General features: G+C 50.1%; 2 protein-coding genes across 2 annotated transcripts; both read left to right on the top strand.

Annotated features, from left to right (window-relative positions):
- Positions 1-46: 46 nt before the first annotated feature.
- EsH8_VIII_000345 (uncharacterized protein) lies at positions 47-1,532 on the top strand (the record flags this gene model as incomplete). The annotated part of the gene is made up of 2 exons (XM_083269387.1): positions 47-53; positions 127-1,532. The coding sequence occupies 2 exons, from the start codon at positions 47-49 to the stop codon at positions 1,530-1,532; spliced, it is 1,413 nt and encodes a 470-aa protein (XP_083129155.1).
- A 1,020-nt stretch (positions 1,533-2,552) lies between these two features.
- EsH8_VIII_000344 (uncharacterized protein) lies at positions 2,553-3,597 on the top strand (the record flags this gene model as incomplete). Its single annotated transcript, XM_083269386.1, has 2 exons — positions 2,553-3,049; positions 3,135-3,597. The coding sequence occupies 2 exons, from the start codon at positions 2,553-2,555 to the stop codon at positions 3,595-3,597; spliced, it is 960 nt and encodes a 319-aa protein (XP_083129154.1).
- Positions 3,598-12,716: the final 9,119 nt, after the last annotated feature.

Genomic DNA, 12,716 nt, shown 5'->3' with positions numbered 1-12,716 from the left:
TGAGCACCAACGTTCTTTTCGCCATGCCCTTGTTTTAAACCTCACGATGGCCGGTAAGTTGATTCTCATCGGCGATGCTCGGGTGATTTTGCGCCAGTAGACATGCTGACATTCATTGTGGACTAGAGTTCATCAACTCGCTTGACAACAGCATTTCGGGAATTCTCTACATCAAGAACAAGGAACTTACGCCTGGAGCAGCCTGTGTCCTCAACGGCATGGTCGGCCAACTCTCAGTACAAGCATCCGATTTCTCTATTCTCGCCATCGCGGTCGTCACATTCCTTACGATTACACGGAAAACATACATGCCCAATGCATCGACCTTCAGGAAGGTCATGATTTGCCTTTCTGTATGGGTCATCCCCATCATCACCAGCACCGTTGCGGCATTGATGGGCACGATGGAGCCCGTCAGCGGAAATTGGTGCTGGATATCAAGAGACCGACCGGACCTTCGATACGCCTTGACACACGGTTGGCGCTTTGGCATCATTTTTACTACGATTCTCATCTACCTCTATGTCTGGTGGTATCTCGGCCGACATTTCCGCTCCATGGTGAGCACATCAGACCCATTGTATAACAGCACCGACTCGAACACCAACGTTGTCACTTCATCCATACGCAAGAACCAAGGATTTGAGGTTATCCATACCCCAGAAGTAGAGATGGACGAGTTTGAACGACCGAAACCGACGTGGAACCAACCACAGAAACCATTCCACAAGCAGGACGACAAAGAGTGGTCTTTTGGTACCCACAGCAACGGAGATGCCGGCCCAGCTAGAAGGTCAAGCTCCGACGATGACGAGGCAGGAGCGGGAGAAGCAAGGCCACCGGCATCCAGGAGGTCGCATTTCATTGAAGAGAAAATGGACGAGGAGCCGGGGCGGAAGATGTCAGCCAGAATCTCAAGGTTCGATGATAATGATATGGATTTGACTCAAGCCTCGGAAGCTCGGTTCTCGTATTTGGAACAGGAGGAGAGATTGCAACAGAGTGCGGGCGGGGGACCATCGCATTTACATCGCGATATGCAACCTCCGTCAGCCGCACGATTCTCTCGCTACGACATGGACGAATTGACAACTACTTCAAAAAGAGGAGAAGGCCGAAGTCGAAGCTCAACACTATCATGGCACTTGCCGCCGTCTCGAGAACTCCATTCCAGAGACTTTCCCCAAAACCCGAATATCAACAATGTCAACAGCAAGCAGCCCGCACAGAACGTGACTGCTACGATGATGAGCGATTTCCCCATCCGCAGACAAACACGGAAGGTCGAGCGCGAAATCAAGCGCATGATGCTTCTCAACGCGTACCCAGTCATGTACGTTGTGCTTTGGATCCCCGGCCTCACCAATCGACTTATGGAGGCGTCGGGCAACTATTCACAAAGCAGACTTTTGGCGGCACTTCAAAGCTCAAGTCAGTACATTGGTCTTGCAAATGCACTCACATATGGATTCAACCAGCACGTGAGGCATAGGATAAAGGGCGACTTATTTGATTGGCTACGTCGCAAATAACAGCTTCAGAGTCAGTCGCGTGGGATGAGTAATGACGCAGATGAAATAATAAATTTCTAGAATACCCTATTATTTAGTCAATCAGAAGAATGATACGTATTGGTTGCAATTATTTGTTAATTTGGGTGAGCAACGTGATGCGCTTACCCCAGAGACAGAATTCATCCATGACAGTAGCAAGTACTTCCCTGCTCATATCCAAAGCGCGTGCCATAAGATTTGCTAGTTTGTACTGGAGAGTTCCCTCTTCCCTGCCGACTGGTGTTGGGTTTTAACTGAGACGCAGAGCCCCAAACTTGCGAACTTGGTTGATTGTTTTATGTCTCGTTACATCCCAAAGTCCAAGACTTCATTGAATTTTTGGATAGATATTGAATCAATTCGGGGCTGGTCAGCCTTTTTGAAGAACGCATAATGTAAGTTGGATTTTCGTTCCGGTTAGAATAGTGTCTTAATACGTCCAGATTGGAGCTTTGGCCAAGGCTTTGATGGAAATATCCGTGCAGTGGGTGCCATTCCCATTTTCACCACTAATAGCATCTTCGTCTAGATAGTATTCTTTCTCACTTACACGCCCAAACATCACAGCGGTCTTTCTTCAACTTCATCATGTTCGTCACGCGACATACATTTAGCCTACAGGTCATGTGATGCATCGATTCTTGCCTAGTACCTGACTAGGCCTTATCGGCTCGCCAAGCTAATATACCTTGCATGGCACACCGACTTTACTACTGAAAGAGGCATAGCTACGACACTGGCAGACATGCCCCTTCGCCCGACTTGGGCCTATCGGCGGCCAATAGACCTCCATATCTCACCATCATCCCGGGTAGCCAAGTTAAATCGCCCCGTCAAGGAAGCAAAACTAATTAATTGCCTGGGTCGTATTGTAGGCCTGTGGCTAATTTGTAATTATTTAAAGAAGATCCCCCCCCGCTTGTGCCATATCGTCTGCGGCGACAAGACTAGTGGAATGCTTCCACTCAGACTAGACCCAACACACAGGAAGTCGCCAAGATGCCTACTACCACACTTTCACAGCACGCCATCACCAACCTCGGCCCGTTGACAACCGTCTTCACAGCGCCGCCAGCATGCGCGACACGCTCACCAGCTCTTTATTTAGCCGGTGAATACTACCAACCCCCGGATCGCCGTATAGCACCACTTTGGCCCCAAAAGTGCGACTACCAAGCGCTTAGCGACTGCTTCCCTTCCGGCAGCATCCTCGACGAGATCTGGACTTCCGCCTCCTCCCTGGGCTTCCCCGGTGCCGAAACAATTGCGTACTTCTCCCCCGCCAGCCTCTGTCCGGACGCGCACACCACGGTCGGAGTGGCCGCGAAGAACAGCGACGGCGAGGTCAAAGCCTCTGGCGTCTTTCTCCCACCTCTCGTAGCCAATCCAGTTACGATGAATCCAGATGAACCGATTGATTTCGTACGCAACTTACTGATCAACGTCTTTGTGGATGCGCTCGACAAAGACGAGACTGCTGTCATCTGCTGCCCCAAGTAAGTGCTTTTTACTGTTTCGCTTTAGCATTCTATATAAAAGCTACTGCTAGACCAGTCGACTGACATGCATGTTTTGATGAAGGGACTACAGTGTAGGTTTCGAAGGCGGCTGTTTTTCTGAGGTCCCTGAGTCGGTATACGATGGGGATGGTCCCAAAACGGCCTGTTCCACGAAAAAATTACTCACTTTGCCCTCGGTCATTGAAACCATTACGTACAACAACACCGTACTCACAGGCTACGTTGTCTCGCATACAGAAACAAGCGTCGCGATTAGTACCCGTATCGATACGTTCACAGGCGTCAGGGCCGAGAGCTGGCTTCACGTTGACTCAAGGCCAGCTGTTACCATGGTATACAATACAGCCTCACCGACTGCTACTGGAGATGGCGGCAGCGGCAGCGATGTTACTCTTCCGACAGAGACATCGCGGAGTGCGGCGCACTCCTTGAGAATGTCGGCTTTTGGCGGCAGCGTTGGTGTTTTGGCAACGGCATGGGGGATTGCGGCGCTTGCCTCTGTTGCACTTGCAGTACCTTTTTGATTTGTTATGTATGGAGCGCTTCGAAGTATGTGATGGCAGATACAGGTATGCGATATGAGGAAACGGTCGAGTACCCAGATATCTAAACTCAACCTTTTTAATGGACCATGACTTTTTGAGACTATTCCATGTCATAATGATGAGTCGACACTTTTTTGCACTTTACTAAAACCTAGGGAGAGGAAATACATCCACCTGAGTGCGAATAAACACAGGAATGCCATGATTCAAGAGCCCAACAATCACGGATAAGTGACATTACTTTCGACGTAACTCGGCCACAAATATAAGAGCTATGTACAATAGCCATAGCCGTTTTCAGTGAAGAATAGCAGTGCACCAGCAATGATGAGGTTTGGACAGGTCACAACGTGGCTGCTATTTGCTTGGCTCGATAATGCCATCGTTTCATAAGTTACAACCGCTGCCATTGAATTACTTTCCAATAGTACAGATTTTTCGAGCTAGAGGTGGAGAATAAACCTGCATTGCTAGATATCGTTTTGGAGATTTGAAGATTGTTAGCGGCGAGCGCGAAACACGGCTCAACATTTGTTAACTACAATCATGGATTGGTTGTCAAAGGGAGAAAAGGAACCCCCAAATCAAACATCCGGATTTTTTTTATGCAATCCTTGACATTGAGAGGCTGTTGCTGGAGCTTGCGTCGGTCTGAGCCAAGAACGAGATGATAAAAACGGTAAACAGTGACCTCGCTAGCAAGTACCCAAGAAATTTGATGACCACGATCGGCAGTGAGATGATCGCCGCAGCTGTTAACTAGCTGCACGAAGCAACTGCTATTTCATGATCTAAGACAATCAGCTGACAAGAAAGACACCCGCAACTGTTTTGGCCTCTAAAAATCTCAGGTGAATAAATGACTACCTATGCATGGAAAAGACTCAATGTAGCCTGGCACGTAACTAGGAGTCCGCCCTAGGAGGTATTCGGTCCGAAGACTCCTAGTATATCTCTTACTTGATCTCACATCTGGTTGTATTTATTTCATGTGGCGCATATTTCTCCACATCAGCCTGTCGACGTCATCTCCATGGCTGAGACCGCAAGCAATGCTGACTTTCTTGGCACGTGAGAAGGAGCTGAGTTAGTAGCTAAAAACGTTGATCAAAGTCTGTCTAATGTGCAAGGTGTCAATAAATTCGATCGAAGTAGCACTCATCTATAATTGTAAGCTTTCTCTGGCCATAATTATTAATACCGGGCGCTTAGCCTAGGTAGGTCGTCAAAGTTCCTTGATATTCCGAGTTTGGGGAACCATCGTTGATCGGTAGATTGTATATGCCCAAGCGAGGCTAGATTCAAGTTAGCGGTGTGTAAGTTGTCTTACACATAGCCCCATACTCATCACTGTTTGCCACTGAGAGGCAGTGTAGAGGTAGTCAGGTGAAGTTCTGCTATGTCTTGAGCAGATAATGAAGGCACGGTTCGGTTTTATTTAAGCAGACCAGGGAAAATAAGGTGTAGTAGCGACGGAAAAGCCCCTCGCGCTGTTTTTATGCAAACTGTGGCTTAGTTTCGATCCTCAATCATCAAGCCGACCAGGCCCCAAGGATTTGTGCATATATGAGTGTCAACTTCATGCGGATGATCTTCCATCCAAGTGTCAGCAGGCCGCGTTCATATACTTGGCGTTGCCCAAGGCAAACAGCAAGGGAGGGTCCAGGTAACCAATAAAGAACACACCATTTGACTTTATGTACCAGTGTGTGAAGCCCATCAATAGCATTGTAACTGTTATTGTGTCATAAGGCCAAAGAAATTGGTAGATCATCTCAGTAAAGTCACCGAGCTGATGTAATTTCTCAAAGTTATGACGTAAAAGGATGAGACTGTGCCATACATTGCGCACTGGAAGCAATAAATCCTTGGCTGTCAATCTACCGAGAATCCTCACTATTTGGCAGTCCTTATTCGCGAAAAAAAAAAATTCAATGTGTGTCACAGAACGTAACCTGGAGTAAAGGCACTTAGTTCAATCATAAGCTTACGATAGAATCAAAGTAACTATCTTCTAGTAATGGGATAACTGAAAGTAAGCTGACATGGGTGAATCAAGTTACACACGCTGATAATCTAGCGATGAGCAACAACGGAATATCCAGCCCATCAGCTACGGTGGGTGATGAAATACCATCACATAAAAGTTTAAATCGCGACAGGTATAAAATGAACGACATCTTCCCACCTAGAATTTTTATCATCCAGTCTATGACAAAGCATTTACCATAACAAACCACCAATTCAGCTCTCTTTCTATTGTTTAAACCGCACACTTTTATCATAATGAAGTTCACATCTCTTGTTGTCGTCGTCTCATCCATGTCGGCGTTCTCAGCGGTCATCGCAGTCCCGACTCCAGATATTGGCAGCTCACCCTCAGAGCATTCCAGTGTTCTTTTCAAAAGGAGAGAGTGCCCAGGAAGTGCACCGGGTATCTCCAGAGGCGTAAGAAATTGATCGATTTTTCACAAAGTACCTGGCCCAGTTACTAACAGAATGGTAAACAGTCATGCAACGGGACCTCCTGCAAGTGGGGGGGAATCAATTATGGTTGCGAAGTGGGCAAATGTGTAAGTTCAACGAGTTCATGGTGTTGGCCGATGGTGCAAGACGGCCCCTAGATTTCGTAGATTTAACTGACAATGTATTGATGCACAGACCGGAAACGGAGGCGGCGACGGATCCTGCTGCTTTTTCAAGGACAATAAGGCTCACTGCCCCAACGGTGGCTGGTGAACAACTTGAGACTGCGGACATGTGTTGATCTATGAGAATGATGGAGATTTGGAATTGGACGGGATATGGCTGGATAACAGCAGGGAGAACAGAAACGAGAAATCATCGCAACTATCGTTTAAAAATTAATATACCACATTCGCTCACATCAATCCTGATTACCAGATGGAACACAGGAAGCTGATAGGCATATGCTTTTGACATTGGGGAAGTGTACTCGCTAAGGAGATGTGTCGGATGGTGCCTCAGGCCTCTTCTGGTGCCTTTTGCACCGGCCTGAAGTTTGCCTACCTTCTTTCCCGTAGACACCACCAATACAACCATCTTTCACCCATACAGATGGGTCCATAGGCGGCATCGGATCAGGTTGGCTATGATTCCCGCTCGTCAAGATATTACGCCGCTTTGAAATTAAAGACGTTACAATCGATAGAAATATTTCACCTGAACTAACTACTTTAAGCTAAGTGTTGCACTTGTGCTGAAGTGAAGTGAACTGCTCTGATTTGGATCCTTTTCAGGGGGACTCGGGTTCATTCTGTCGCTCTGGCCCAGGAGTATACATTACTAGGGTTTTGTCAGGCACCAAGATGATATCAGGGAGTTCATGAGGAGACAGTAACGTAGGTACAGGGATCTAGGACTGATATGACAAGGAAGGAGCATGGCCATACGATTATAAGAAGCTTGGATTTCCCCAAAGCAATTTCAAGTGGCAACTTTCAACAATGGTCTTACATACTACCTACCTACGAATACGAAGATATTGCGTCCTTCAATGTGCTTGACAACACCTCTGACAGGTTTTCTGAGTCATTGGTATTAACATCAAGATATGGGGATTTCGAACTACACGATACCATTCTGTGCAGGCAAGCCTGTGATAGTCAAGGAACTGAGTGTGTATCTAGGGCTAACACGGTGAAGTGAGATAATGCAGGTCAGTCTCTGCCAGAATTGCCCTCAATACCTGCACTCTATGATTGCACCCAGACGTCGGGCCGGTATCGCTTCTTCACTTTGAGAAACGGGGACACTATGTGTAATCAGTTTGTTAATTGATCTTGGTGTGCAAGCCGTTGCTGTTTTTGGACTTAGGTTCTCAGGCAACCAATCAACATAAGATCACGCTTCGTCTGTACCTTGGTACATAATCGAAACTAGGAGTATCCCGGATGTAAATAGAGTAGCACATGCCCGCCGTCTTCTCAACTCTTCGACGGAGCAGCCCGTCATCGGATTGCGGGGCGGACGCCGGACATGGCTGTGTATAGGTTTCGGTAGGTTCGGGTTCGGTGCCGTCAGCTCTATCAGCCGAGCCGAAGCAGATAACGTATCCAATTTGAGAAAAACTGCCGACTGCAAATCCATCCTTAGCTTATCATAGCAATTCTCAACATGCTGGCGCAAGAACATTTGACACTCACGTCAATTACGCTGTTTCTTATTTGCTCGTGAAGAAAGTTAGGCTAGCCCGGAAAAATTGGAACTTTCGGGTTGTTTTTCCAACTTTCTGCCTCAAATTCTCATGCTGTCACCGAGACATCCGGGCTGCCATGAACCATGTATTCTAAGCCGGCAAATGCTCAGCTTCAACAAGAACGCTTGGCAGCTTATCTGAACAACCCCGCATTAGGAGGCTAAATAACTTACGTCGGGTGCACGTCTCATTGCCGTAGGAAGAGAGCCGCGTCATTGACGCTTCTCAAAACCACAAGCTCTGTTCCAAATGATTACGTACTAGTTATCTTATCCGACATCTCCGTCATTGTTTGCTGCGAGCTCTTGTATGGCAGGCAGCAGATTAAGATAAGAGATTGGGGGACAGGGAATTGTGCATACCACTATCAACGGCTTCTGCTTGATAATGCATCGCTGGAGTACAAATCCATCAGAAAGCCTTGGCATGCAGATTAGACACCGTCCCTATCTCTATGTCCCGATCCAGAAAAGATTAGCCTATCAGGATCCCAAATCTAGGTCACTCAATTTGCTAGACGGCATGCTTTCATCCGATCCGGAGAGTTGGTGCCTTGGAATAACCAAGTCTTCCTAACATTGATGCGGGGGAAAATCGTCTGCAACATGTTATCCTAGGGCGCATGGCCAAGATTTGTGTTGCGATACCGGATAGTGCTGGCTATAAAATGCTTGATTGTCGAAGTTTATTCGATACCTGTTCAACCTCAAAATACCAGACCTCAACTCTAGTGAGATCTACACGTTTAGTTAAAAAATGCGATCAAAAGAAACCCACCTCTGCCTTTTGGCCTTTGGTGCTTTTGCACAGGCATCAACCGGATGGAACCGATCTTTCAAGCGTTCTGCAAACATCAGCACATGCAGTGTAAACGAAATAGCGCCGGAGGTCAAGGCTCCTAAGGTCAACGTCTGGTCTCCCATCTCTCCCGAGGACAACCTTGCCGTCTGGAACCTACTCCATGATCCAGCAACCGGACTCAACCTCACGGACCCAAGTGATGCCACGGTCACCGACAACTATGTCCACTGGATCGACACCCTACATACTAATAAGTCGGATGTCCTTCCGTATCTAACTGGGACTGCAAATCCGCCATCGAAGTACGCCCGCGCAGTTATCTTCGCTGGAGGCCAGGACATACCAGATTCGCAAGAGTACATGATTGGGCCACTTCCCGTGAGCAGCGACACAAAAGTTGAGAAGCTCGACTATATTTTCAATGGAGGCAGTGGGGGGAAGGTGCCGTTCAACAGCCGTTATTTCGATGCTGCCCGCGTCGCTGCCACTGAGCCGCTGCTGATTTCGGTCATGAGCAACATTTCCGACATTACGGCTGAGCTTATCGGCGGAGTGTACTATGGTACCGCAAGTAACCGGACCACACTCACTTCTACCAGTGGCACGCCCCTTTCCCTTGACGGCACTCAAGCTTTCCGCACAGTCATGTTCAGGTACCCAAACACAGCGTCATATCTTACGCCTCTGGACTTTTTTGTACTTTTGGACATTCCCGGAACGGACCCTTCAAAATACAAGTTGAGAGGCATCGTAACCAACGAGAAGTTCTTCCCTACCATAGAGGCTTTCAGGGCTGCTTGGGATGCAGGGGAGTTAAGTGAGCAGTTCAAGCAAAGCCGAACCCCAGACTGGGGTCTCCTAGACTACAAGCCCGAACTTGGCGTCCGAGATTTGGAAGATAAGTTGGCGCCCCAGAGCCTCGAGGTTGGCGGCAAGCGATACAAGGTTGATAACGAGCAAAAATACATCGAGTATATGGGCTGGTCTTTTTATACGTCGTATTCTCGAACACTCGGACTCATGTACTACGACATAAGGTTCAAAGGGGAGAGAGTCATCTACGAGCTTTCCTTGCAAGAAGCCGCAGCCCAATACGCCGGCTTCACGCCAAAGGCTGCAGGAACTGTTTACCATGACACTTATTACAGTTTGGGCACCGACTTGGGTACCTTGGTTGAAGGATATGACTGTCCCTTCGGCAGCACATTTTGGAACGTTACTTACCACGAGGGAAATTCATCCGTTGTCAATACTGATGCCATTTGCATCTTCGAGGCCGACTCTGGATATCCCGTCTCTCGTCACCGTTTCGGAAGCAGCAACGAGTACGGATTCAGTTATCTGGGAACTGTCAAAGCTTCAGCGCTGACCATGCGGTCCGTTGCAACTGTGGGCAATTATGACTACATGTTCGATTATTCCTTCCATGTCGATGGCTCGCTTGAAGTCACCGTTCGAGCATCTGGTTTCCTGCAATCTTCATTTTATTACCCCGACCAAGGAAATTTCGGACCCAGAATCCAAGAAGCGACAATGGGGTCGCTCCACGACCATATTCTGACTTACAAGGCCGACTTTGATATCCTTGGCACCAAGAACAGTCTCGAGGTTAGCGAGCTTGTGGTTGTCAATCAGACACAGCCATGGTATCCTGAGCTTGGAACTTTCGAGCAGATGGAGCTGCAAAAGTCCACGATGAAGGACGAGAAACAGTTCAACTGGCAACCGAACAACGCGGCCATGTACTGTATTGTCAATCCCAATGCAACGAATGCGTGGGGAGAGAAGCGCGGCTATCGCGTCGTGCCGGGAAAGTCCAACATTCATCTTACGCCACTCAACTCTCCTTGGACTAAGCATCAGACACCGTTTGCCAAGTCTCACCTCGCACTTTCGCGGCAGCACGATAATGAGCCGTATGCAAACAGCCACGCAAACGTCAATTTACCTTTCAAGCCACAACAGGACTTCCTGAAATTCTTCGACGGAGAGAATGCCGAAAACGAGGACATTGTCTTGTGGTTCAACCTGGGCATGCATCATTTTACTAGAGCCGAGGATATCTGTCAGGGGCGCGGGCCGGGAGAGGGGTGCCGGGGAGGCACCGGGGACCCACCGGGGTCCGGTACGGGGAATAGTTGATCCGGAGCGGGGATAAAGGCGCCGTACGGGCGCCACAGCTGTAGAGAAGGCAGATTCGAATGACAGTCACACCCAATACCTACGTGCTAGTCGCTAACCTCTTCACTCGGTACTAAGACACCTGACACGTTCGAATCTCCACCTACCTGTAGGAGTACCGACCGTCGAGGCGGCGATGATCACCAGGAGACAATCCGCTACCCAGCGATCCGGCTCGAACGCGCAGATGCCCCGCCCAACCCACGAACCTACGCCGGACGAGTCGCAGACCCCTAGCGGACCACCAGGGGCGCCGCAGGGAGAAATCGATTATGAAGACCTCTCAGAAAGCGAGCTAGACCGGCTGATTGCGGAAGAATCAGCCCGGGTTAGAAAGAGGAAGAAAATCGAACAGCTGGAGGCCCTTAGGAGGGGAGAGACTTGGGAGGAGCCGACGGGTAGCCGGGTGGAACCCACCACCCCCCCACGCGAGCATAAACGCAGCCGAGGGGACGCATGGATGAAGCAGCTGGCCCCAATCCGGTATAAGGGAGGCACCTGGACGGACCTCAGCGACTTCCTATTCAAACTCAACGGCCGGTTCAATATTGCAGAGGACCAATTTGATACAGACAAGACGAAGGTGTGGTACGCCGGGGCCTGCCTGGAGGGTAACGCGTCCCGCAAATGGATGAACCACATCGCCCTTACCTACAACAACGACGTCTCAAGGGTCACCTGGGCGGCGATGGAGGAGTGGCTACGCGACAGCGTTGCTGACGATGATACTCGGGCATTCAGCGCAGCAGTAGAATTAGACGAGATGAGGCAGAAGCCGGGGCAGACCTACCAGCGGTTTATCGACCAGTATGAAGCTGTTGAGGCTGAGTGCCCCGATCCGCAGCCGGAGAGGACCCGGGTGATTCACGTCCTAAACCGACTACTGCCGGGCTTAAAGAAGCAGATCCTAGCCAGGGGCCTACCGCCCACCCGGCAGAAGCTGGATAGCGCGGCTAAGAGAGCCGAGACGATGGGGAAGGCGGACGCAAGGGAGACTACAGACGACCACCCTCGACGGCAGGGGGAACGGCGCAGCCGCTGGGTGCCCAGCCAGCCGACGGCGAGCGAAGAGAGGCAGGCCACCACGGAGACCGAGAGCTCCCGCTCCGCGGCCGCGACTCCTAGCGACAACGAGGTCAAGCGGGAGGGGAGTACCCCCAGCCGACCGGCCGCTCCACCCCCATCGGGACAGTGGCGAACGGGCCTCACTTGCTTCAACTGCGGGAAGGCAGGCCACTACTCGTCGGAATGCACTGAAGAGAAATGCTACCGATGTAAGGAGCCAAGACACTCGGGGAGGAGGTGCGTAGGTGCCCCGTCGGGGGTCAACAGCATCCAACTACCCTAGGATAAGGCGCCGCGCCGCCGATTCGAGGCGGAAATACGCGTGAGAACGGCGCGCGGCTGGCGGAGGGGCAAGGCACTGATCGACCCGGGGGCCGACGAGAATGTCTTGGATTGGAGAATGTTGTATGAGGCGAAGCCGCCGGTGGTCAGCCGAGGGGGACCACCACTAAGAGGGATGTGGGGGTCACAGGCCCCAGACTACGGGTTGGCGACGGTGGTGACGAAGGTGGCAGACGACTTAGGTATCACCAAGATGAAGTCGTACCCTTTCCAAATCAGCGACGGCGATGGGTACGACGCCATCCTGGGGATCCCCTGGGGACAAGCGGCTAGGCCGAACTTAGGGTGGGAGACGCTAGGTTGGACGTACCCGTTGGGGGAAGAAACGGTCCAAATTGTACAGAGTACGAAGGAGATTCGCCGTGCGCGTCGAGAAGCAAGGGCGGTGTTGGTGGCCTCCCCCATGATAAGGAGACTACACCGACAGGGAGGGGACCTACCGGCTCCTGGGCTACCAACAACGGCCGCAGTACCAAGCAAGCCGTTCGTC

This window comes from Colletotrichum jinshuiense, chromosome 8 (genome assembly GCF_051148585.1).
Source record: "Colletotrichum jinshuiense chromosome 8, complete sequence".
NCBI lineage: Eukaryota > Fungi > Ascomycota > Sordariomycetes > Glomerellales > Glomerellaceae > Colletotrichum > Colletotrichum jinshuiense.
Note: the sequence above shows the minus strand (reverse complement) of the source record. Positions and strands in the feature narration are given on the sequence as shown.